The sequence below is a fragment of the Papaver somniferum genome, unplaced genomic scaffold (assembly GCF_003573695.1).
Source record: "Papaver somniferum cultivar HN1 unplaced genomic scaffold, ASM357369v1 unplaced-scaffold_107, whole genome shotgun sequence".
In the NCBI taxonomy this organism is placed as follows: domain Eukaryota; kingdom Viridiplantae; phylum Streptophyta; class Magnoliopsida; order Ranunculales; family Papaveraceae; genus Papaver; species Papaver somniferum.
The window spans coordinates 9,896,508-9,923,810 of NW_020619603.1; the positions used below are offsets into that span (position 1 = coordinate 9,896,508).

The window sequence follows — 27,303 nt, forward strand, 5'->3', positions numbered from 1 at the left end:
GATACCATATTAAAGTCTGCGGGCATCCAACTCAAAACCAATTGGCAATGAGTGGAAAAGCCCTAATAGATTATAAACCGCAGGATCTTAAATAACCCAACCATGTGGGATTAATAATCTCAACAAAACTTCAGGTAATTCCAAAGCATTGCGGAGGGGGACTAAGACTTCTTTCCTAAGTCACGTATTCTGTAAGCATAATGTGCTTCATCAATGTTTTCATACTCTTGATACGCTTCACGAGGGAAAATTCTTCTTGCAATGCTTTCACACAACAGTGTCGCTTGATCATAACACAGATATAGAGACGGACACCACTTTGCAGCAAAACGAATCCCATAAGAATTACCAGCATTCAGAATTTTCAAATCTGCAACTAAATATTCAGCAAATACTTGAGAGATCTGGTCATGCACCAATCTATAATCTTCATCCCCGTTGTACCTCTCGATTACTCTTAGCGCCTTCTTGATTCCCCTTTCATTTCGTAACATTCTCATTTTTTCTTTCACCATCTCACCTCTTTTCATGTCTTCTTGTATCCTTTCTTCTCGTGGTGTTTTCTGTATAAAAACCATTTCCTCTTTCCAGGTTTTAAAAGTGCATCACATCTTTTGCTTCGTAACCCAAATCTTTTTCTCCTCCTCTTCCTGACCTTGTTCGGTTATTCTGAGAAGAATCTCTGGTAAATCTTTGAAGTAACCAAATTCCGCAAATGACTTGACATTAGCAGCTAAGGTTTTAGGGTGATGCTTATAAAGCCACAATGCCGATGCATAAAAACCCTGTTTATCTGATTTTCCAGTCCCTCTGACACCTCTCAAGTTGCATATCAACTTCAGTGTTTTTAATGAGTCATAATCCCAAGCCAATTCTAGCCTTTTGATCACACATTCAGATGGTGTGTCTGGAACAACATGGAAGAAGAAATCAAGCAATGGGTTTCCACTAGATAAGTAAGTGGGCGAGCCATTCTCTGTATATCCTTTTAAGGAAGTACTTCGTTTCAGTGGTTTGTTGAAATTTTTAATCAACAGATCCATGAAAGGACATGCAGGTGTTGGATAACTTGGACTACTTGATGGAGTTGTTGTTGGAGGTGGTTTTTGTGGTGGTTGTGGTTGTGGAACAAAAGGGGTTTCATGAATTTCAGGAGGGCCAATGAGTTGAAATACTGATGAAGACAACTTTGGTAATGCACGTATGAGGCCAAGGCGATGATGAAGAACAGCACAAGATGAGGATGATGGCATTTTCAGGTATTGGCACAACAAGATAATTGATTATAAACACCCAAGCTAATTACGCTCGGATTGCAAGTTTGTTATACGATGTGGCTGGAGTACTGAATGTTGCTCCGATTAAATCAATAGGACATGACGCCATGCACTTTTGCACAACTGCATGAACGTACACTTATACAGTTCAGTAATCATATTCTACGACTCAACTAGAACCCTTGTCTGACATGATTTGTTCAGGCAATGGTTGTACTTCAAAGTTAGGTATAAGTTTCTGTAAAAGATCAAATACTAAGAGCAGGCAAATTTGGCAACTTATGCAAAACTGATGTAAGGTTTTCAAATTGGAAAAATGCCTCAATATGAGATGCAATGTTGGAAATCTGCCCCAACGTTAAAAATAGTTGGAAAAATGCCCCATTTCGTTAACTTTGACATCCAACCCAGTTAAGTCACATGCGTAAAGCCACCATCACCACCAGAACTACCATTAATACCGCCGCTTCCACCACCAGAACCTTAAACATGAACCCTAAACCCTCAATCCTGGATTTTGAACCCTTAACCGTGAATTTTGAAGGACGTATTTGTCTTTTTATTCGCGTGTGTGGGCTCACACATGTGACTTAACTGAGTTTTTGACGGAATGGGGCATTTTTCCGAACTTTTAAATGTTAGGGCAGATTTCCAACATTGCACCACATATTGGGGCATTTTCCCAATTTTCCCATATGATAATCAACAACCACAGAAACAAATATATGTATGGTATAATCGAAGCTGAATTCAATTAGAAGAACAAGAAACCCACAAAAAATCAATTCAGAATCGTTGGGTTTCAATAATTTCATGAAAAAAAACCCCACAAAAAATCAATTTAAATTTCATTAACATATTTGATGGATGTAAAGAGATGTTGCCTTTATGGCTTTAAGATGATAGAAAATCGCCTCCAAGTTGAATTCAGATGAAGATTCACACCAAGTTACCTTGTAAATTTCCGAAAAATTAACATCGGATAGCTTCAACTATGGAACAACAAAACAAATACAAAATCATTACCCAATACAAAAAAAACTTACTGCTAAATCTGGCCGGCCTAAAAGTACATTTGCACATGAGCCTGTCAGGACCCAGAAAATGTGCTTCATTGTCTTCTTGAGTTTAATGTTTATTCAATAACTCAGTAGAAAATGAACCGAGCAATGAGGTATTAAAATATGAGGGTTACAGGTTTAAATCCAAGTCCATATAATCATGTGTCATAATGTGATTTGGTGCATATTTAAACAGTTGTCCAAAGAAAATTCATGGGATTCTTCTCGGAATTTTCCACCATAAGGTAGAACGAACTAAGCACATCACGATCGATGCCAAAAGTGGACTCCAATTCCTAGTTAACATTCGGTGTCTCCTAGGTATACAGTGTACGACCAAATAGTTGTTGATATAAATAAACAAACGACACATGTTTCCATAGCCCACCCGACAAGGTCGTGTAATTAAACCAAAGTACTTAAATTCAAATTTTACTGTCTCCGTGATAAAGTTATTGCAAAATCACCGCAAGATTTTCTGTCGTGCGATTTTCGTGAGAAATGTCCATCGGTCTAGAATTATTCCATGCTCCAACGGTCTAAAAGTAATGTTACATTTTCCCGTTGGACTAAAGTGTTAGAGGCCTAAAGTGTGTCATGCTGCCATGATTATAAAGCGGCATAGCACGTTAAAATCTGGGCACATCACGATATAACATGCGATAAAGTACGACACGACACTACATGGGATAAAGCACATCACGCATAGAAACTCACCGAGATCACCATGATTCTGTTGAGATGCAATCGAGATCTTACCGAGACAAGATTAACATATGGTTTTCTTTTCTTTTAAGCCAAACCGAAAGAAGCAATTCATTGGTCAAAGGAAAAAGAAAATAGAACAGAAGCCCTGAGGGGTAAACAGTTCTCCAATCCGTCAAAGGGACCGATGAAGACTTCGAGAGAGCCATGTTATGGTATAGCTCCACAACTTCGAATGCATTAACATAAATAAACACATACTCCCTTTGTCCCACTATTTGATGACCTAGTTGAAGTTTCCACCATTCTTAAACTAAGGAATGGGAAGGAGTATTTTTAAGTGTTTTTTATAATTATACCCTTATGGATAATAATTTGTAAAATTTAGAAATGATTTATCTCTCAAGCTATACAATGAATTTTCGTAAACTTCGTATCATTGGAAAGCATTTTAAAACGCCTACGTAACGAGTATAAGCATGGATATCAAATTATATACATTTCTTATACTAACGATAATCAATCAAAAGGATAACATTAGAAATGTTCTCTTGTTTACTGAAATAGGTTAACTAATGATGGGACAAAACTTTAAACTAAGTAGGTCATCTAATAGGGGGAAGGAGGGAGTATAATAAAGACAAAAGTAAATAACCAAGAAACATATATAACCTCACAATATATGAAGAGTAATTTATTCTCATGGCCCTAGAAATTATGGGTTTTACTCTCTTGACCCCAGGGTTATTTAATAAAATTTGCAAATTATTCTAGTGGCCCTGAAATAAAATAACCGGTGTGCATATTGTCTGCACATAAAATCAGTGTGCATATTGCCTACACATAAAAAGCAGTGTGCATATTGTCTGCACACTATAAAATATGAGGAAAATTTTAAAAAAATATTTAAAGAATAAAAATTTATGTAAAATGAAAATTTGATAGTTGTATTTACGCTCGTTGTGTAGGTCTTTCAAAAAACTTTCCAATATATAAAATTTGTCGAATTCTTACGTAAGATTCGTAAGACATGTTGTGTTCATGTTGGCATGACGATTATACCCTTAATAAAGGATATAATTTATTTGATAACATCATCAAACATCTTTATCCAAATGACCCTCCTTTTTTTTTAAGGGTCATTTCAACAAAATGGATTAGTCTTAAAAATGAATTTTAAACAAAGATCATTTGAATAAGAGAGAGTGAGGGGAGGGCCAAATGCTTAATTCCCACATATATGAATAATGAATGGTTGAGTCTTCCTAATCTGTTCCACAATGTTGATAACTGAGGTGTTACAGGTGTACATTATATCTACCCTTAATATGTTAAGACGACTTTCCAAACAGAGATTTCGCTAATTATCCTTCTAAGTTCACTCTCTCCTTAATTTGTTCGTTTAATTGAGGTATGAGTAAGAACGGAGATTTTCATGATTTCGTCCAGAAATTAAACTCATTCTGCTCTAGCAATTACACCTTAGCTAACCTCAAGGGTTACTTTGTTAACCAAATCCTGTTTCAATGTGACATCATAGTTGCTCAGTAATAGGCCTTTGATTTTTTCCGTTGCTTTTGAGGATTATGTCAACATAACCATGTCAGCGGATCCTACCCCTTTTTATTAATCCCGTGTACACTTTGTAGATACTTTTTTTCTTTCAATATAACCTTTCTTTTCGAAAAAAAATTAGCTAATCTTTTTGCTACATGTTCATGCACGGTTGCCAACAAGCATTTATGTAGCTGGATGTGGAGAGCCCGGCCCTTGGCAATTTAAGCTAACGCCCATCAGAAAGAATCGTTTTCAGGTAGTCCTCTAACATTTTTACTGTTTCTCATTATTAGAATAGTCTCAAGCTGCACCCTTATGCAAGATGAGTGTTTTGTTGAAATCCTGTCCAGCTATACTTATTTGTATATATGCACATCGAGTGGAATCATTTTCTGAGATTGTCTTGATCAAATTGAAAACTGTGCTTAGAATTAAATAAATTTTCAAGAATGTTATATTCAACGAGATCAAGTAGTAGGCAGCACCGCCAGTGTTATATATTTGGAAATAAATGACGCGCTGTTGAGCTTAGTTAGTAAGTTCGCGAATGATTCGCGAATCATTCGCGAATTTTTCCGTATCACGAATTTTATCGTCTTATTCGCGTACGTTTGCAACTCCAAACCCAAGTCGCGTATTATGTGGCATTCCCGGATTATTCGCGAACCGTTCACGAATTTTACGTATTCCGAATGATACGTCCGCTTAATTCGCCATAAATTCTTTAGCTTTTACTTTTCAAAGACTCCACTTTTTGGGCTTTACTGCCTTCCGAGCATACACGACCGAATATTAGACGTGTTGTAATTTTTATGAAACAAAAACGACTGAAGAGATTTGAAGGTCAAGGTGAGAGAGATCTCAAACTCACTAACCAAGCATCTAAACCACCATACGACGTCCTCTTGGATAACTAATGTTGTATATATTATTAATATCATCATATTAAGTTTATTTTTTCTTTAAATAACTCACACATATGCATAAAAATTGGTCTATGACCTTATAAATACAAATTATTTGTTATATATAGATACCGAATTTTCAGAGCCGAACTCACATTTATAAATCGAATTATACACGTACGTATGCCGTTCCGAATTACTGACGAATCACGTCCCATTGACCAAATTTTGGACCGAATCTGGATTTTACAAAACCGTATAATACTCGTACGTTTACCGTTCCGTACGTTTGCCGAATCCCGAATTGCTAACTAGGCTGTTGAGTGTGTGCTCATCATCATATGTATATATTAAGGTGATTAAGTAGCTAGTCAACTGTAATACATATAGCAATGCAGCCATTGGTAGCTGTGAAAAATCAATCATTATCATTTGGCCTTTGAGATCCACCAAAAACCACCAAAGTGATCAAGAATCAAAAGTCCGATTGAATTTCATGCTTATCTTCTAATTCCAACAATAAGTGGTCAAGTTCAGTGTTCTAAACTCATCTCCACAGCTGTACTTAGACTTTGATTAGATAAGATTACTTAGATAAGATCAATAGACAGTAATAGCTGCAGTTAGACTTTGTCATACTCTTCAGTCATGACCTATACCATAAATAAGTGGAATGATAGATTAGTATTATTATAAGAAATATGTAAAATTTGATAGTCATATTTATATTCATTAGATAAGTGTTTTAAAATGTTTTTCGATGATATAAAATTTACGAAAATCCGTTATATAGTTTGGAAGATAAATTTTTTCTAAATTTACTATTAAATTTTAACTAGGTTATTTAATTAGGGACGCAGGTAGTACATGGTTAGCTAAGATAAGATTCGATTAAATTAGATTAGATTAAGTTAAAACCAAATGCTTACACCTACTTATTTTCAAGTAATCATAATTAACTAATTAAGTAATCGAATTTGCATTCATTTCATCGACGACTTTTTTTTTGTTAGGTGTTGCTGAATTCATCTTAAATTTGAACAGCTAGGCAATTATTTGGTTTAAAACTTTAAATGCATATTAGGGAGTATTTAATTGCCAGCATCTATAAATAGATAACTCCGATAGCTGTAATATCGGACACTAAACTCAAAAACAAATCTGAGATTCTATACATTCCACTTGTTTTAACCCCAATTTTCCATATTTCACTGATCCATCAACTTGGTTATTTTTCTTTGCCTAATTATCCATCCTCGTTATTATTTTCATCACCACTCTCATGGAAGGTCTACTCATTGACGGCACAACCGGTTTATTGGAAAATTTGGGTTATGTTGTTACTCAACAGATTGGTAAGGCTTGGGGTGTGAAATATGAGCTGGAAAAACTTAAAAATAGTTTGGAGACGATAGCGGCCGTAACAACCGAAGCTGAGAAGCGGCAAGGGGAATCTGAGGTTGTTAGACTTTGGTTAAGAAGGCTCAAGGATGTTGTGTATGATGCTGATGATGTTCTGGACGAATTTACTTACGAAGCCAGGCATCAAATTGAAATGGATGGCGAAGGAAGTAAGGTACAAGATATGTCTTCATCATCCAACTCATTTGCATTTCGTTTGAAGATGGAACCTCAAATAAAAGATATTAATGATAGGCTGTCCATCCTAACCGAGACTAGTTGGCTGTCAATCCTAGAGCATGATAGTTTAAAGACGATAGATGCGAGAACTAAAATAACATCTATATTGAAACTTAGCTATGATAAATTACCCTCACATTTGAAACTTTGTTTTTCCTATTGCTCTTTATTCCCGAAGGATGTCGAGATTGATAAAATAACTTTGATTCAATTATGGATGGCTGAAGGGTTCCTTCATCCATCTCAGGACGGAAATCAATTATCACAAGAGGATGTTGGTAATCATTATTTCCACAGTTTATTGGCTGATTCTTTTTTTCAAATTGTGAAAAAGGATAAGTTAGGTGACATCGAAACATGCAAGATGCCTGGTTTAGTACATGATCTTGCCCTGAGTGTCAATGGTGTTCATGACATCAAAATTGTTGATTCAAATGACATAGAATCTATTTCCGAATTTCGCCGTTTGCAGTTAGATTTAGATGCGCAAACATCAAAAACATTTTCAAAAGTTTTGGAAAAAGCAAAAAGAGTGAGGTCCATTGTTTCCATTAGAAATGATCGTTTGGGAGAACATTTGCATTATTCCGAAAATCTGCGGGTAGTTTGTTTGCTTCGTTGCTATGCTTTAGATATTCCATCTCAGTTACTTAAGCTTAAGCATTTGAGGTACCTTGACCTGACTTATTGTGATTTTGATGAAGGACATCATGTGTCAATCCATCAGCTTTACAACTTGCAGACATTAGTGCTTCGTGGATGCAAGAATGTAGAAACAATCCTTAAAGGAATTGGGTCTTTAAAAATCTTAAGGCACCTTAATATCCGGCATTCGGATGTTGAAGTGCTGACAGATTCTATCATTAAGCTTACAGATTTGCAGACATTAGATCTATATAGTTGCAAGCATTTTGTAGCTTTACCTGTAAATATAGGGTCTTTAAAAAATCTAGGAGGGTTAAACATTGAATGGTGTGAAAAGCTAAATGTATTACCCAGAGACCTTGGATCATTGACTCGATTAAGGTGCCTAGATTTGACAGGTACTGACATCAAAGTATTGCCTGAATCATGCATTAGCAGCCTTTGCAATTTGGAGGTAATGGTATTTGGAGATTGTAAGCTTCCCAAAGAAATAAAACATTGGCCAAAACTGAGAGTTCTTATACATGATAGAGAGCGAGGCGAAATGCCCATTGATACAGAAACGTTAACTTGCATTGAAACATTAGAATCTTATATGGTGAGGAGAAATGGAGAAAAAACCATCTCTTATAGTAGTGTTAGTATTAGTGGGATTGAAGAATTAGCCAACCTAAATAATCTGCAAGTGTTAAAAATTGTAGACCTAGGAAATGGTATTGATGCGGAGAGAGCAAAGTTAAAAGAAAAGATAAACCTGCGTCATTTGTGTCTAAAATGGGGTACCTTTTTCGAGTTGTATCATATGGGTTTCGATGAGGAGGCGGTGTTGGAGGGTCTGGAACCTCACCCTAATTTGAGAGAGTTGGAAATATATGGATTCAAGGGGAAAAGGTTTCCGAAATGGATGAGTTCTTCTAATTGCCTTCCCAATTTGGTGAAACTAAATCTTTCGGGTTACAGTGGAAGTGACAGTCTACTATCGCTAGGTATGCTCCCATGTCTTGAGGTTCTTGAAATTTGTATGGCGTACTATGTCGAGTTTTTGGGTGAAGAGTTTTATTACCAGCAAGAAGAAATCAGCAGCACAACTACAATATCACTATTCCCTTCGCTAATTCATTTGAACGTTCGAGATATGGAAACTCTGAAAGAATGGGTTGTTCCAATTTACAATACATTTCCTTCCCTTGAGAAGCTAGAAATCTTCAACTGTCCAAAACTGAGAAGCATACCTAATTCATTTCCTTTCCTTAAGAAATTGTATTTAATGGATAATAACAGCGAGGCAGTCGCTGCAATTTTAGCTACCGGAGGACTTACCTCCGTCACCTTTCTTGAAATAAGAGAATCTCCTCAGTTACTATATATTCCACTGAGCTTACTATCCCAAAACAATACTCCAAATCTTCAAGAACTAGTTATTCATGAATGCTCCGAGTTTCTTGGTTTTGTTGGAGATGATTATATATTCGAGGTCTACAACAACAGCGAGAAGAATGGTGATGACGATAATGGATATGATGATCTCGAAGCATTAGTATTCTTTCTATCTAAAATGAACTTAGACTCCAACTCCGGCAATATCAGCAACTCTCTCTTGTCATTACAGTTGATTGATTGTCCCAATTTATGGGTACTCCCAGATATATGGTCATTCAATTCTCTCCGGAAATTAACTATCTTCAAGTGCGACGAATTGAAGGAGTTAATAACAAACTATCTCGAAGAATCTTTTATCTTTCTTCAAGAGTTGAAAGTTGATTTTATTCAAAAAGAATTCATTCAAGAAGATCCAACTGATTCTCGGAAGTTAGTTAATTTGATGGAATTTGTGGATCAGTGGAAGAAGTAGACCTGTTTTGCCCCAATTCATCTCATTCCAATTACTACCCACAGGTCCACTCTCTTCTGAAGTTAACAACATTCATCCACTCCCCACACATACATGAAATCATGATCTCATCTTCAACACCTTCTCCACCACATCATCAACATCCACCTTCCTACACCCCGAATACCTGATTTGGCAATTGTCCACAAGAACAGGATATCAATAAATCATCAAAGTCAAACCTCAAATTATTCAATTCCCAACCCCGCAACGAATTTTGAAAAGCTCCCAAAGAATCCGTCTTTTCTTATGGAAAGTTACCCTAGCTGGAAGGCCTCCCAACATTTCATCTTCTACATCGACTGAACATCAGCAACACATCCATTTTCCCAAACTGTACGTACCAATCATTCAGAAACAACCACACATTTTCTCACACCTGGCAGAAAGCCCACCGGCAAACATCAATGAACTCCTTAACATGAAATTCCCAGGAAAAACCAAAGTGCTAGTCAGTTTTACCATGTATCTTCTATGGTTACCAAGAAACATCATATGGAGTCATCAGAGGACACCCAGGACCGGCAAGAGCAGGTCTGATATCTAAGAGACATTCAAGGATAGGTATTACAAGCAATGGCGGGACCGCTAGGAATTACAACAGCAATCACTACAGAAACATGGGGACTCCTTCAAGCAACAAAGTTGGCTATTCAAAACCACTGGAAAAAAGTCGGTTCGAGGTAGACTCACAGGCAATGACACAATTACTACAACAATCTACCAAGGCTCCGTGGTATCCATCGAAAATGCTAAGGAAAATCCTTATTCTACTACAAAAATTTCCACACAACAAAGTGTCACATGTGAACAAGGAAGCAAATCAAGTTGCGTGCAGTTCCAACACCGAGAACTGTACATTGTAACACTTCATTTGTTTAATAAAATGCACCCTTCAGGGGGAAAAACAAACAAAAAAACCTCATATTTACTGTTGTATTATTTACAGTACCTAAATCTCACATCCATTTATGTATCTGATTCTCCAAAGCTAATATATACCCCATTGGGCGTATTACTCCAAAACATCACTCCGAGTCTTCAACAACTATCTATCTATAATTGCTCTAAATTTCAAGGTTTTCTTGAAGATGGTGAGCATCTCAACAACAACAAGGATGGTGAAATGAACCAACATCTCCAGACATACTAATTTGTTTGAAACACCAGCGGTATATGCTTTCTCTCTTTTTCTAATCCACTCATCAAAAATGCCTGGAAAATCGAAAACAGCACTTGAGAGTTCTGCTGGTTAATGAACAAACCATTTCCCAGATACAATCATACCATTAAAAATGACTTGGTTAGGTTAAAAGGGGAATAACTAATCAAGAACATGAATGTTTACCATATAGAATTCTTTAACTACGAGAAGGGGCTTCAATAACAGGATACAGTTCAATTTCCTAGAAGGGAAAACATGTCCAAACATACAGTTGAATTGTTCACGATGCACACAGATTCAAAAACCAAAGTAATCAAAATCATCCTATGTCTAACCTGGGTTCGAGATAATTTGCAGATTTCACCGTCAAGAAAAATTACAAAACATTGTGATAGGTTTCTTACCCCTGCATGATGTACTTTGTGCAAGCTGGACAGATGTATTGCTGGACATGATCAGCCTTAGCTGGATTTATCTTCACAAATTCCCCGTGGAATCATTTCTCAAAGATGTAAACGAAGACCCAAAACTCATCCAATGCATAGTTCTCACCACATGCCCCACTACAAAATATCCTCGCGCTCATCCTCTTCTTTCTCCTGCAAACTCTTTTTGTCTTAGTATCAACAAATTCTGATAGCGACTAATAGCTCCATTACAGCAATTTTAGGATCAGCATAAATGAAACAAATAAGACATGAAAGGCTATAATTTAATGACTGACAGTTCCAACAAATATGAGTCGATTCAAAATTAAATGCAATTAAATTCAAAGCTTGTTCAAAAAGCTTGAGCATGAAGTTCAGCCGGTTCACGCTAAATTCCTAACAAGCGGTGAAAATCTTGTGAAACAATTAGGCAACACTATTTAAAATAACATATTGATTAGTCACAACTATAGATGCCCTAATAAAATTAGAGGACATACAACCTGCACTTGACTCTGAAACTCCTTTAGCTGCATCTTTGCAGTTGGTCCTACTGTGACCATGAACACAATATTCTCTTCTCATTTCTCTTTCTAGGTCTGGCCTAACCAGTGCTGGTGGATTCACGATTGTCAATTCTCAATAAAACACAATATAAAAACAGTACATTCTAACAAATCAATTCGGGTAACATGTAGAGTGAGGGAGTGACAGTCACAATGCACAAATAGTTACCTCTTGTTCCAGTAAGATTGATCTCTAAGAGGTATGATAAGTCCACTATAATCCATCGCCATCTTGTATTCTCTATCCTGCACCTCCTTATTATTCAATGAAAATCCCATCAAAGTGGGCTTCGTCACACTTCCACAGAACTAGACATGCTAAGATTGACAAATTGGTCACAGCATTGTACCCAATTTTTCTTTTACTTCACAATCAACTGCTTTATACAGAATTTCATAGCTCTCGTCAAACCCCATCTGTGAAGGTGAATCCGATGATATCACATACCTTAGCTTACTCATATAGAAATCCATAGCAACCACATTCGCTTTCTGAACAGTCAACATAACAGCACTCATCTGATTCTCATACGCAATGCGCTCAACCAACTGCATCAAAAACTTCCCTAATCCCTTTCCCTGCACACACTCTTCCAGCTGCAATTCATAAACATAAACCACTGGCATCTCTTCCTCCAGTACAAACCGATACTGCACAAAACCCACAAAACGATCCCCTAGTGGTTGCATCGCATCATCATTACCCGCAGTCTTTCGAACAAACAGATACCGTGCGTCCGGTGCAACCATTTCTTTACGCTTAACTTTCTCTTCGAAAATCCATTCTTCTGGTCCATATGTAGCTTCCATGTTGAGCTTCAGTAGCTTTTGAATATACTGTTTCATGAATGAAGATAGATTTGACCCAATTCCTGATTCTAAGTATACACATAAACCATTTCGATTGTAATGAAGATAAGAAGATGGAAGTGAATTGAGATGATCTTTCAGTGGGTTATTAGCATTTTTTATGATTTCATCTATTGATTTCTTCTTTTCTAAAACCTCCCTTCGTTTCATTCTTCTAGCAATGTATCAACTTTCATATGATTATAACGTTTTCCCCGATTCCATGCCCGTAATTTCAAAATTGAAGATTATAAGTTAAAAATGTACCTGCAGGAGTTGTATTGATTTGCACAAAAAGGTGATTCCTTTCGATGATTTGGAGCCGAAACTGATGAAGGGTCTCTGTGGAGTTTAAAAGTTTGGTTTTATTCTGCGAGTACAGAGGAACCGGGAATAGATCAGAGAAGGAGATGGGATTGGTGATAATGTGGGTTGGGCTTGGGTTACTTAAAACTACTACATCTGTAGGGGTATTTATGGTTTTTCAATTTTTCTTTTCCTTTTTGTGTTTGTCGATAAACCAACCCAACCTCAACAAAAATAAATAAATAAATAAATACACTTTTGTTATTGGGAGGGAGAATTTGAATCAAGGGAGTGATAAACTCTGATTTGTGGATGAGTTAAATTTCAATATCTTTTGGACCAAAAAATCCTTCAAGGCCGACTTATTACAACTACGCCCACCCGCATATACATGAACGAATTTATGTCTAGTGTTGATCATCTATGATCATTTGATGTAAAAAATCCTTTAATACTTCCATTTCCAATTTCAAAGCTAAGAGAATCAATTGTAAAATTAACTGTAAGATTTTGTGATTCTCATTCTCTGTCATTAAATGCACTTGAATTTGCTGTATATGAAGAATCGAGAACCCAAACGATGAAGTCACAGATCTTTCTTCTTTCTAGGTATGGATAAAACATATTAGCAATATGTAAAACCTTGGTTCGTTTGCACCAATGGAAGAGAAATGGAAGATTCACGTCAATAATTCTAACATGAATTGCAAATTTCTCTACCATACAAAAGGAAGTGAAATTCAACATTTCACTATCAACAAAGTAGTGGTGAAATGAAACGTTTCACTACCACCAAAGTGAAGGCGGCGTTTCTTTTTTTTTGTTAGTTTTACTAATATCACACTTAATTTGATGTTAACCAAGGTTATTTTGGTTATATGCATGCATATGTAGTGTTAATCCTCTAAAAATGTGATATAAAAAATGCAGATCATAGTCAGTGATGCTACCCCTTTTATTAAAAATAACAATAATGATTTAGAGATATTCTCAGTAAAAAGTTTAACTTACTTGATGCTATCTGTTAAAAGATTCAACTTACACATTTTTAGCAACAATAACGACCTCTGAATCCTTTTAATTACTCATGATTTATGAAGAAATGAATTAATCACTATTGCAGGTTTAATTTTAGTGTAATCATTATTGCCGGTTTATTTTTGGTTTTCCCCAGTGTCTCAAAATTCCTCATTTCTTATTAACACAAACTCGCTCAATGCTCTGCATCAACGTTAAAAAGACATGCAGTAAAATTTATCTCTCTTTATGTATATGATCCGAATGGCCTACAAGAAAAGATACAAAATTAGGAAACCACCAACAGTTTAAACAACTTCAGGAGAACTCACGCATATTCGGCCACTACTTAAAACTCATAATCCTAACACCTTAGAGCATGAGTTGTGTATGCTGATTGCAACGGATGTGCCTAACGTTTTGCCAGCAAATATAGAAGGACTTCATAGCGTTAACATTGCACTTCAAAAGACTACCGAACTCAGTATTTCACATGTCCGTCCGGAGAGCGATGTTCATGCATTATTAGAAAAGATTAATTTGCAAAATCTTCATGAGTTTATGGCCACAGAGGCATGGTGGAAAGATGTTAGATTTAACTTTTTTTTACCTTACTCTTCTTCTATAAATTCCGGCATACTAATAAAAGAGACAAAAATTACAAGTTACATGCCAAAATAAAAGAGACAAAAATTTATGCAACATCGGACTCAATGCACCCTGAGAAACTTAGAGTCTGTCGTTAACATTGTGAGAACTTTATACCGATAACAACAGAGAAAGACCTCTGACAAATGTAAACATCTGAACTAAATAAGATGAACCCTACTTGTATCACGAATTTCCGAAAAAAATTAAGCAATGAACACTAGAGGACCCTTTTGCTTCCCAACAATGACGACCATTGTCAATCTACCATCCACATCTACGGCAGCATTTTTACTTTTTTCCCGTCGCAGCTCGTGGCTTCGCTTTAACATCGGAATCCTGTGGTAGGTGGAGAAAAATGCTCGACTTTTCAGTAGATGGTTTGTGATTTTCTGCACCCTTGCTCCAGTCATAGCACACCGCGTATGCATAAATTGAACCAGCATTATTAAAAGCGCTGCAAGTAATAGGATTATTGCACCTAGACATTTCCTTGATTCTCTGTTTGCTATCCTTGTCCCAGAAATTGAAGACACCATCAGATCCGGCTGTTGCAAATGTGCGATGAACAGGATGAAAATTTATTGAATTGACCGAGTATATCTCCTGCCCCACTCTGTGGCATTTAAAGGTGAAGTTTTTCTCTTTCAGAACTTCATCTTTACTTGTTTGTCACACCCTCCTGAGAAAACAGCCGTTCCATCATCTTTCCAGGCCGAGCACAGAACCGGCTGGTCATGAGATATTGCTGCTTTTGCAACATTTACAATATTAGTTCCTGATCTTTGTATTTCCCAGCATCTGACCTGTAAATATTCCATCAACACAATCAAAATTTGAGTATTATTTCCTTCGTTCATTATTCTACAAGAATATTTGGAAACCCCGATGTTTATTTACTTAGATACCCTTGCAGTAATACTCTGATAATCTAGAGGATCAGAAAATTAAAGCGAGCCAAGAATAATTCAAAACTTAAACAAGTCCAAACGAGCAGGATGAGAATACTCTTTCTTACTCTGGCCAATGTTGCTTCATAATTTCTCTGCAGGAGAAGAGGTTGAGAGCTTGTCTGTAGCCAATAGGCAAAGGCAATCAAGATGCTTTTTGAAGCTGCACATTGGAAAAACATGTGTCCCCTTGTTTCCACCGGATCCAACAATCTGCCGATGTTTGTGATAACTGTTCCCATAGCCATAGGTAAGATCATTGCTCGGAATAGGATCAAAAATTCTATCTGCCGATGTTTGTGATAACTGCTCAAAAAAAAAAGTTGAACCTGACGTGAATCGAACACGCAACCTTCTGATCTGGAGTCAGACGCGCTACCATTGCGCCACAGATCCCTGGTTGTTGATAGAAGTGTTCAGCTTTTTGATATAAAAAACCAACACGGTTATTTCATCGCAGTAGTACCATTAAAACAGGGTGGGCTGAATATTACAGAAAATACTTATGGAAGAAGATGAGGTAAGAAAATTCGATCAATTCTCTATTAAAATTTGCTATGAGTCTCTGTTAGGTGTCATGGAAGAATGTAATTACAGCAAATACTTATGGAAGAAGTTCATTCCCTCTAAGGTAAGTTTCTTGCTGTTGGCTGCATTTAATAAATCTCTGCCTACTAGAGAGATGTGTTGACTTTTAGAGGGATGCAGATAGAAACTACAGTTTGTGTTATGTGTAATATGGCAGACGAAAATGCAGATCACCTGTTTCTTCACTGTCAAACTAATTTCAATGCCTGGAAATACATCATCGAAGCTTTTCATGTCTGCTGGCCTTTACCTCCCACTATAATGCAGTTATTTGAAGCATGGGAATGGAATGTTATGACTGTTAATAGCAGAAAGCTTTGGAATATAATGCATTATGCACTGTTTTGGATAATTTTGGAGGAAAGAAACAGCAGGGTGTTTAGGGGAAGACACAAATATGTATAAGAGATCATTATTCACATTAAACAGACTCTTATATTGTGGAGCTGTGAAAGAGATACATTTGGGAGCAAGCTATTCACGTGTAATCTAGTCTCTGGCTAGCTCTTGTATCTGGTTGGATTTTTCTTCTTGATATAATCTTTTCTATTCGGAAAAAAAAAAATTGTCCACCCCTAAGAATTCAACTGGCAAAAAATCATGCGTTTGGGAAAAGAAAGAATCCAAATTGTTATATAGAAAGAACTGATTTAGGTAGTCGAGTTAGGAGGGTCACTACATAAGTGTGCATGGCCCTTATAGGCAACCAGGCATGGCCCTTGTCTTGCGAAATGAGAATTAAAAAATACTTGGGATTGCAAAGAAGATATTGGTAAGCAAAGATGATTCCATTTAGGACCAAATTCATCAAAACATCCTAAGCAACACAAAACGATACAAAACAATATAAATGGAGAGAATCATGAGGCGTTTCTCATGGGGTTTTTCCAAATCTATAGAACTAAAAAGAGTCAGGTTTAAACTCAATTTTATTGATTAGGCTAAAGAAATACTTTTGTTCACAACATGATGAACAAAAGGACATCAAAAAGAAAGTCTGTGCTAGCCTATAAACATAACAAACGAACATTAATTAATTACATGGAGTAGTTATATTCTGTACAATGAATCACTAGGCGGGCTAACTACCGAACTCACTAACCGAAGAAGGCAGAACTTATTTGTACACATTACCAAAAGCACTCAATCTCATCGACCGCAACCGCAAAGGCCACACCCACCGCAATGATAGGCATCTATACAGTGGTGGCAGCTGCAAGCACTCCGTCTCTAATTAATGCGCTCAAGTACGTATGTAGGAGCATGCGGTACTGGGTATCCCGCCAAGGAATCGGTTTCAATTCCTCTTACGGCAGCAAAAGAAAATTACTAGTGCAATTGCCACTATCACAACCCCCCAGAATATATAGGTAAGTAGAGTTACGATAAATGGCACTTCCATTATATCCTCTCTTTAGTCCTCCTGGTTCTTCTCTTGAGTTTATTTCTTTAAATTGTGGTTCCGTCTCTGAGCTTGCGTGCTATATATCAAGTACAGGAATAGATGATATGACTAGAGGTATAGAAAACCTTGCTAACCTGCATTCAGGAATTAGAATCCCATGTGTTGAGAAACAGAGAGTGGGATTGAAGAGTTAGTGCACACCTAAATTCTTTCAAAGTGTTTAAGTTTTCATTCAGAAGTTTGTGAGCGGGGGACCGGTGGTGGTATATATTGATGCGAAAAAGAGCAAATTAAGTTAAACCTTGTATTTTTTTTAAGTTGGGAGTCTATCTAGGATGCATGGTGACGATGAAATGGCGTTTGATGAGGGTCTCAAAACCACATCCTAATTTGAGAGGGTAGGAAATACGTGAAATTCCCGGGTCTAAAGCTTCCATATTGGGTTTATCCAACTGCATGCCTTCCATATGTGAGAAAGAAAATCGTACTCCAAAACAAAAATAAAATTACTAGCTATGCAGAGTTGGAATCTTGGGATTGAACTTTGAACTCGATTTCAATAGTTATACTTAGGAAAAAATTTGTTGGGGACGTGACAATGACATGCAAAAAAGGCGATAACATGTTTCAATAAGAATCAAAAGGACATGTAAGATTACTGGTGTAATTGGTTGTAAAATTAAGAAGATGAACTTGTTGTCTTATAGAGAAGATAAAGAAGATATATTAGTTAATATAACTTGTCATATCATCGTTATCAAGATTACATTATATGTACAACCAATCACTAATAAGCTAGCTAACAGAAGGCCAACTTATAATTTACACGCGTAACACGCCAATCTTTAATGGAATTTTCTAAAGAAGCACTCAATCTCATGCACGGCAACTGCAAATGCTGCCACACCCACCGCAACGACCCCCTGCTACTTTCACCCCTCACCACACCCATCGACAGCTATACATGGGTGGAAGCTGCAGCCGTTCCATCTCTATTACGCTCTGTACTAGTAGGAGCAGTTATAGGTATAGTACCACGCGATTGGTTTTCTTGCATCCTGCGGCAGCAACATACAATTGCTGCAATCACAGGTGCCCAAAATATAAGGTTGAATATAATTGAAACAACGATGCCTATTCCTTCCATTTTTATCCTCTTTTTAATCCTTAGTTGTAGTTGATATCTTATTTTGTAGTTGCGGGAAATCCTACAACTAACACCCTTTTAACAATTTCTAGATCTAGACTTATTTAACATGAAAATGAAGATAAAATAATGGAAATATAAAATAAGACACAAGATTTATGTGGTTCGATCAATGTGATCTACATCCACGGGGTTAGGGTTCACTATGATTGTTGAAGTTACATTTGTATTACATTGAGACTCCATTAATGAGTATTTGGAGCTCTAGGTTGGTGAAGGAAGAAGAAGGAGATAATAATACAAATTCTGCTTTCTCTCTCTACAAATGTGTCCTCTCTTGTCATCATACTTTCTATCTCCTACCTTTCTCTTTATATAGGAGTTTACATAGTGGATGACAACTAATATGTACGTAATGGGGTACAACTAATATTTCCCCTATTTTCGGAATTGGTGTCCGTTATTCTCGCACACTCCTATTGGTTTTTCTCGCACACTCATATAGTTATGCGATATTTTGATCCTACATTTTGCCTCTTTTTTCTTGAATATCGCTTGAAGAGCGATCTTTAAGGAAAAATCCACCTTGTTGTAGTTGTTGGTGCGAGATGCATGATGTTGGAGTAGTCTTTGATATTTGTTGATGAAGGAGCTACGCGAAAGAATACTTTTCTTGAAAAGTACGTACTTGCCTCTATTCTTTTGTGAAGTTCCGAAGCATTGAGAAGTAATTAGAAGTATCATCCCGAAGTATACGAAGTATGAAGTATGAAGTATCCTTGAAGAAGTATAAGAAGTATGAAGTATAAGAAGTAGTAATCCTCGAAGTATAAGAAGTATTGCGAATCAATCATGCGAAAATTTTGTGATGTGATTCCTATTACATGTCTTATATTTCTCTTACTCCATTGTTGGTGAGAATTCTTGTTATTCATGAATGAGCGTCTTCTTTGGAAATGATTCTGACCGAGAAGATAAAGAACAAAAAATATTTTCTTGATAATCCATAGTTGCCTCTATTTTTTATCTATGAGGGAAGAATCCTTGAGAAAGTGTTGGATGAGCGAATTGATCTTCACGTCTTTCTTCTTTGAGTATAATGTCTTCAAATTGCTTATGTGAAATAATTGAGCAAAAACACTTATGCGATGAAATGTGTATGCGATGTTTTTGCCATGTAATGCGTATGCGATGCTTATGCCATGTAATGTATAAATAATGTTGAGTTACTTACCTTTGTTCTTTGTCCATCTTTAGCTCATCGTATCGCATTGTATTGTCGCTTCTTTTTCCTTATTCCTGCACTATTAGAATTGCATAATAATAATATAATCATCATAATATATAGGTCTATGTGTGTCTAGTGTGGTCTTATCTCGCCTCCCTATGTAGAGGTCTTATCTTTGCCTCTATTTGGTCGGGCGGCAAAATCGCAGACGGTCTTTACATTTTCATGTAATGACCCATTTATCTTGCCTTAACATCTCTTGTATTTTTGCCTCTTCAGGATATATCTATGCGACAATGCGACAGGCCTAAGTACTCCCATGAGTAGAAGCCCCATGACATTGTCGTCTTTTGACACAATTCAGCTCCCTAATGGAGGGTGCCGTCCTTATCTTCCCCCTGGTTTCCCCTTCAAGGAAGCTTACCTCTATTGGGTTAAGGTTATGGCTCTTCCCATCCGGTAATTCAACAACCAGTTGATTTCGCAGTCCCTTATCCCACTACCAATGAGGTTTATGGTTACAAGACCGCAGCCTATGTGGGGTATCTTCAGACCGAGTGCATCATAATCAGGACTTGTCAAGAGTGGCAAGATACGCTCCAGACGCCCCGGGCATTCTTGACTCGACCGTGTACCTCGGCGCCCTGATCGAGTTTCTCCACTCCTTAGGAGAGACTTTCTCATCTTAGTCTCTCAATCTAAGATTATTATCTTAGACTGAAAATTTATGGTACCTCTCCCGGATGGGCATCATCGTTTGTTCTCACGCCAAATCTCCATGACTCAAGTTCCAGGGTCGGTGTTGCTTTCCCTTGAATGATGCTTTCTAGGTTTTCTCCGACTATGACGTGCGATAGGTCTTACTTTTTTCCTCTTGCATGTACGCGAACTAGGTTGCACGCCACATTCGGATTCCTAGCCAATCTGATTTTATCATTTCTAGTGCCTTTTATTAAGGTCTTATTATAAGGTCTTATTTTTTGCCTTTTCTTCTTTGATTAATATGTGCTGGAGGTGGGACTCGAACTCTGGATCTGTCATTTGCATATTCCTTTTTTGACCATCTGTGCGTCATCTTCTGTGCGAAATTAACGCACATTCGTTGAGTCTTAACCTCCTCTGTGCGAAATCATCGCAAAATTATTGAAACTTGACTTGTATGTGCGTGTGTTATAAGAAATCTTTGCATACTGTTGAATTGACCTTATCTTCGCATAAAGCTTTTGGCCAAAAAATATGTGTATGGCGAGAATCGATCTTGGTATTTGTTGCGCGTATTTGAAGCACCTAACCAACTGTGCCAACTCTCCTATGCGTGAACAATGCACAATGCTGAAGTCTGAGCCTTATCTTCATCCTTGGCAACTTAGTAAAAAATATGAGTAAGATGGGATTCGAACGTGCGAAGTTCAGCTTCTTATCTTCACTCGTGACCAATTTTGTGCTAGTTCTCTTGTGCGAAAGAAACGCACAACGCTTAAACTTCAACCTTGGTAACTTGAAAAATATGCTTGATGTGGGATTCGAACCCGTGATACTGAACTCGTTAACTTCGCACATGACCAACTGTGCTGCTTTTTGTTTGCAAAAAATGAAACAACGCTGAAAAATTATTCATATTTCCGCCCTCTGTAAAAAGAAGAAAACTATGCTCGCAGGCGAATTCGAACTTGCGACCACGGTCACAAATACTGTTCTCTTGACCAACTGTTCAAGCACTTTTATGTGAAATTAGCGCTAGCGCATATCATTTTTCTCTTATTCTTTGATTCTCCCTTGGCATTTAATCAAAATTATGCAAAAAATGTCGCGCTGAGAAGGAATCGAACGCGTGACCTATTGACCTTTTCACACACACTTTGTTTAATATGCGAAAGAATTCGCGAATTCCCCTCGATGTCAAACTCATTATTTTCACCTCTGGCCAACTCTGCTAGCTTTTTGTGAAGGAATGGAACCACACTTTCCTTTTATCATTATCTTCGCTCTTTGTGTATCAAAAATATGTGAAAAAAAATTCGCGTGGGAGGGGAATCGAACCCGCGATGTCAAACTTATTATCTTCGCCCCTTTCTAACTTTGCTGGCTTCAAGTGTGTCCGAAAGCTATATTCTATATTGTTATACTCTTATTCATATCTTCGCACTTAAAAGTTCAGTGAAAATATGCAAAAATATGAGTGAGTTGGGACTCGACCATACGACCTCGAACTTCTATGTTTAGCCATTGTGTTGGCACATCTTATCCTCATGTTTTCGTTCTTAGTAAGAATAGTAAAAAGTATGCATTCGGTGGGATTTGAACGCACGACCACGCTCATAGCTGTTCAAAAGTATGTTAAAAATATGTGTGAGTGTGGATTCGGACACATGACTCCTGGCTTGTAGACTTCAATGTGAACCAATTGTGCAGGCTCCTCTTGTGCGAAATTAACACATAACATTTTGCTTTTTTCTTTTATTCGTCCTGGGAGATGAGAAGAAAATGAAAAATATGTATGTGTGCGAATACAAACCCGTGACCTATTATGTGCTCTCTCGACTTTGAACCGTCTGTGCTAGAATTCGCTTGTGACAAAAATCACAGCGTCTGCCTCTTATCTAAAGCAGCTAATTCCAAAACAAGAACAAGCATCTAAAGCAGCATATTTGACTTGTTCACTGTTGAGAACTCTAATTCCCCAGTCAGACCGAGCTACACTTGGCGTCTTCGCAATGACCACACGTAGCATCCCAGCAGCTAAGTCAGACAATCCAAGATCAGAATAATTGTAACAGAAGAAACCCTCTTTTGCTACAGTTGCAATAAGCGGAACTTGCGTTTTATCCTCTCTTTAATCCTCCTAGGTCTTCTCTTGAATATATCTTATTTCTTTAAATTGTGGTTCCGAGGCTGAGCTTGCTTGCCTATCTAGATAGAGGAATAGATGCAATACCTATTGGTACAGAAACCCTAGCTAACCCGCCTTGAAAAATTAGCTGAGAAACAGAGAGTGGGATGGAAGAGTTGGCGCACCTAAATTCGTTTCAAAGTGTTAAGGATTCTCAATCTGAAGTTCGTGAGCGGTGGTGGTATATAACTAAATTCAATTTCGTTAATTTTCCTTAGGAGATTTTTTTATTGGCAACATGACAATGACATAAAAAAGAAATGAAATGCTTCACCATTAATCGAAATGATTGTAACGATACCATGTAACAAATTTTATGTTCGAGATTACAAGTGCTGTGAAGCCTATCGGGTAATTGTTTGATACAATCAAAGAGATTAATAAGTTCATATAAATAATAATAAAGTTACATGGAGTATTTATCTTTTTTTACAATGAATAGCTAAGCTAACCCGAAGGCCGACTAACTTACTTGCACATCTTAAATAGTATTTTCTATGCATCCACACATCACCAAAAGCACTCAATCTCATCCACCGCAACCACAACTGCCACAAACATGGAGACCACCCCGCCATCACCCCACCACAGCCAGAGGCAGCTATACAGTGGTGCCAGCTGCAACCACTCCATCTCTACGTTGCTCTTCTGTACTATTAGGAGCAATAACAGGTATTGTGTCAGGCGGTTGGTTATTGTTCATCTTGAGGCAGCAACATACAATTGCTGTTATCACAAGTGCCCAAAATAAAAGGCCAAGTAAAATTCGAAGAATGGTAATTCCTGTTTCCATTTTATCCTCTCTTTAATCCTAGCTAGCTAGTTCTTCTCTTGAGTTGTTCTTATTTCTTTCATTTGTGGTTCCTATAAGATTCCTATTTATATATTTTCAAATTTAAGAATGTTTCAGACTATTTGACGCGGAAGTAGTCGTAGTCTTGGTGTAGTTTACAAGTTTAAAACATCATAAGTAGAAGCGGTATTCTCCAAAACCGAAGGAATTGATCTGATCAAGTCTCTGAAATTGATACTTCATTTACGTATTCTTCTATGACAAATTCAACACCTATTTAAATCCTTTTATTAAACTCTGCTTCAGGCCGTTCCTGGGCATCTTGAACAACAGAATCTATTAGCTGCGACAGAATATATCTTTAACTCATTTAACACTAGTTGGACAGGAGCGTCTACAGTTACGCAATTCACGTCACTAATTTTCTTCAACAAATCACATTCCAAGTTGGGGTTTCAATCATAATTAAGCAATGAAACGAAACATACATATCAATTCATTTTGCACATACTCATGGTATTCTGCCAAGCAGTCTTACAAGAACCTCCTGAAGTTTTTTCCACGAACAGTTGACAACTTCTTTACAATCACAAATCAAGCATAAGCATCTAAAGCATATTTGACTTGTTCGCCAGTCCCCAGTCAGACCGAGGTATACTTGGTGGCTTCGCAATGACCATACCTATAGTGCCTCAGCAGCTAACTCAGACTACCCAAGATTTGAAAATAAGCGTGACATAAGATGTCAATAATGTTATCGTCCATTGAACCCAACTCAATACATTTAAGACCCCACACTCACGGTATAGCGTTACCTTACCCTCGATGTATATTAACACCAGCAAACCATATCACCTAAAAATATTTACAGAGATTCTGGGCCTGAATCCAAGTAAGAAAGTTCAATAACGAGACAGCGATTTCCACGGCACATCTGAATAGTGGTAAGAGTACTGAATATTGTCATCCATTTTATATTTGATGTTTGCAGCTAGAGACGCACCAAGTCAGCATGAACAAGTTTCACCCTACTAGGGTCATCAGTTATAGTGGTTATAATGTTGAAGCCGTTGAAGTGAGCAGTTAGGTTACTACTTTTTTCCCTTTTCATTATATGAAATTTATGTTTGAATAGGGAATATATATTTTTGAAACTTCAGATGAAAAGGGGAATATGAAACCATATTTTTTGGGTATGTACATAGTATCAGAAACCATATATGCTTTAATTCCTTTACCATTGAGAATTGAAACCGCTATTTAGTAACTCATATTTAGTCATCGAGATGAAGAAAAATCAAGTCAAAATGTTTAGTACCAAGAATGAGTAAATTACTCATTTCCTCTTGGAAACGGAAACTAACAATATTATACTTCTCTCTCTATCTCAATTTCTCTAGTCAACATTGCATATAGCTAGTAAAAGACAACGATATGTTCTGACTTGGAGCTCCCGGTAATACTTCATTAATTCAAAATCTGAGAAAGAATTATTTGTCATTTCTGTAAATAATCAAATAAGGATAAGGTTACCCATCCAAAGTTCAGTTATCAAATAATATATGTTCTCTCTTAGTTTTCTCCCATATCTCAAAGTTCCTCATCTTATTTATTTGAAACTCAAAGTTTTCCATCAATGTTACTCAAAGTTTTCCATCAATGTTAGATATCTATACTCATGTGTATGAAGTGGCCTGTATATAAGGTGGCACAAAAGAGTAACTTGTGGAACTCCTTTCCAACAGCTTAGATAACTTTGTACATCACGCATAAAAAGGTCCATGTAAAAATCATGATCGATCCTTACAACTTTAGATGTATAAGATCAAACAATGTATAATGAATTTTCGTATAAAAGGCCTGAAGAGCCAAAGTGATACAATGTAATGATTGATTATGAAGGTACCATAAGTTTGTTCATAACAGACGATTTTGCAATGGTTACCACACAGCAATGGTCAACTTAAATTTGGTGCAATGTTTATTGATTTCTCATTTGTTTTTCTACTATACTTAAAAAATCTCCCTGGAATCTGAAAAATCACCGTTGTAAAACAATAACTAATCTAATTCGATATCTACTCCATAAGTTATTAACAGGGTGAAAATATTTGTATCTTTGATTTTTGATTAAACAATAACTACATCAAGGCATTTTTGCGTACACACATATCACTCGGTCACAAAAAGCGTTCAGCAACTCCCATGCAGGACAATATACAACTACACCCAAATTGGTTAATAGGCGGCTTACAATCAAAAAGTTACCCCTACAACTTAAAACACAACTTTGAAAGACAGAATAGCTAGGTATGCAATACCTTTTTTTTTTTTTTTTGAAAAGATAAAATTGCATTCAACAAAAAAGAGTGTGGAGTTAGCACTAAAAATACAACAAACATTTACAAAAACAAATAGCGCAGAAAACAAACAAATGAGGCATAAAATACTTGAGTTAACACTAGGCATAGAATACTTAAGTTTGGGTTCGACTATCTATCTGGGGTATCTTTATTTTTAAGGAGGCATATAAGACTAACATCTCCGACTCTATTCCGTAAATCCATTATAAGTGCCGGTTCATTTCTAGGATCTCCGGTATCCCAAAGCTCCTCATTTTGTTTACTACAAAGAGCAAAACCAAAGTTTCTGTCTTTTATGCATATAAACCGAATGGCCTACAAGAGAGGACACAACCTTGAAACTCACTTTCGAACAACTTAAATAACTTCATGAGAACTCAAATATATATAACTCATAATCTTAACAACTAAGAATCTAAGATCATGAGTTTAAACTAATTATAATGGCCTTTTCACTTAAATGGTGTGAAGAGGTACAATTGAATGAGTTCCCACTCGGGAAAAAAAACAAATAAATAAGTTATTATCGAATACTACATAACAGTAAACCAACTGAAATGTCTAATCTAATCATTTTGCAAGCATCTAACATTTAGAGAGAACCATCAATTGGTCGGATGGCTCTCATTCTCCCCTATTATGGCGAAGGTCGTGGTTTGAACCCTGTAATTGTCTAAAAATTTCAAAATGAATTGGTTTTGAGTTGGATATCCGTATTCTAACATGGTATCAGAGCAGGTTCTTTGCGACGAGTCTTTGACCACGCCTTTACTCCACGTCACCCGATTTAATTGTTCCACGTGTTAGACCCAACGAGGCTACACGTGAGGGAGCGTGTTGAGATTGTTAGTCCCACATTGTCTGAGCAATCTAAGATCCTGTGGTTTATAATCCTTAGGGCCTCTCCACTCATTGCCAATTGGTTTTGAATTGGATGTCCGTATTCTAACAATTTAGGAATTATTTTGTGCTATTAAGAAAAGAAAAAACAAACCCTTGACATAAGGGAAAGAAAAAAAAAAAAAAAAACTCTAATTAAATCGGCCACAATTTTAATTATGCGGGTGAAAATCTATTTGACTTGTCATTCGGAGAGTTGACTTCCAAGTTTGTTATCTAAAGTATACTCCTGAAAATATGTATTGTTGTTTCGCTGAGTCATTGCTGGTTTAAATTTGACAATTGACTTTCCGACTAAACTTTTCATCACTTCCAAGTGACCATGCATGCATGTTCTAATTCCTCCAAGGTTTTCTTTTGCTTGATGAAAATAAGAAT

General features: G+C 36.8%; 2 protein-coding genes, 1 long non-coding RNA gene and 1 other non-coding gene across 5 annotated transcripts; 2 read left to right on the plus strand and 2 right to left on the minus strand.

Moving 5' to 3' along the window:
• Window positions 1-6,787: 6,787 nt before the first annotated feature.
• LOC113328027 (putative disease resistance protein RGA4) lies at window positions 6,788-9,643 on the plus strand. The gene has a single exon (XM_026575122.1). It carries the CDS (start codon window positions 6,788-6,790, stop codon window positions 9,641-9,643), a length of 2,856 nt encoding a protein of 951 aa, XP_026430907.1.
• A 1,174-nt stretch (window positions 9,644-10,817) lies between these two features.
• LOC113328403 (N-alpha-acetyltransferase 40-like) lies at window positions 10,818-13,091 on the minus strand. Of its 2 annotated transcripts, XM_026575517.1 has the most exons (3): window positions 12,011-13,091; window positions 11,252-11,446; window positions 10,818-10,897 (listed from the first exon to the last, which is right to left on the minus strand). In XM_026575517.1, the coding sequence occupies exon 1, from the start codon at window positions 12,859-12,861 to the stop codon at window positions 12,178-12,180; it is 684 nt and encodes a 227-aa protein (XP_026431302.1). In that variant the 5' UTR covers window positions 12,862-13,091; the 3' UTR covers window positions 10,818-10,897; window positions 11,252-11,446; window positions 12,011-12,177. The 2 variants fall into 2 exon arrangements, with proteins under 2 accessions (XP_026431302.1, XP_026431301.1); XM_026575516.1 differs by lacking the exon at window positions 10,818-10,897 and having other exon boundaries at window positions 11,008-11,446.
• A 1,989-nt stretch (window positions 13,092-15,080) lies between these two features.
• LOC113328416 lies at window positions 15,081-16,769 on the plus strand. The gene is made up of 2 exons (XR_003349391.1): window positions 15,081-15,292; window positions 15,713-16,769. It is a non-coding gene; the product is annotated as an uncharacterized LOC113328416 (long non-coding RNA).
• Window positions 15,936-16,007, minus strand: TRNAW-CCA. The gene has a single exon. It is a non-coding gene; the product is annotated as a tRNA-Trp (tRNA).
• Window positions 16,770-27,303: the final 10,534 nt, after the last annotated feature.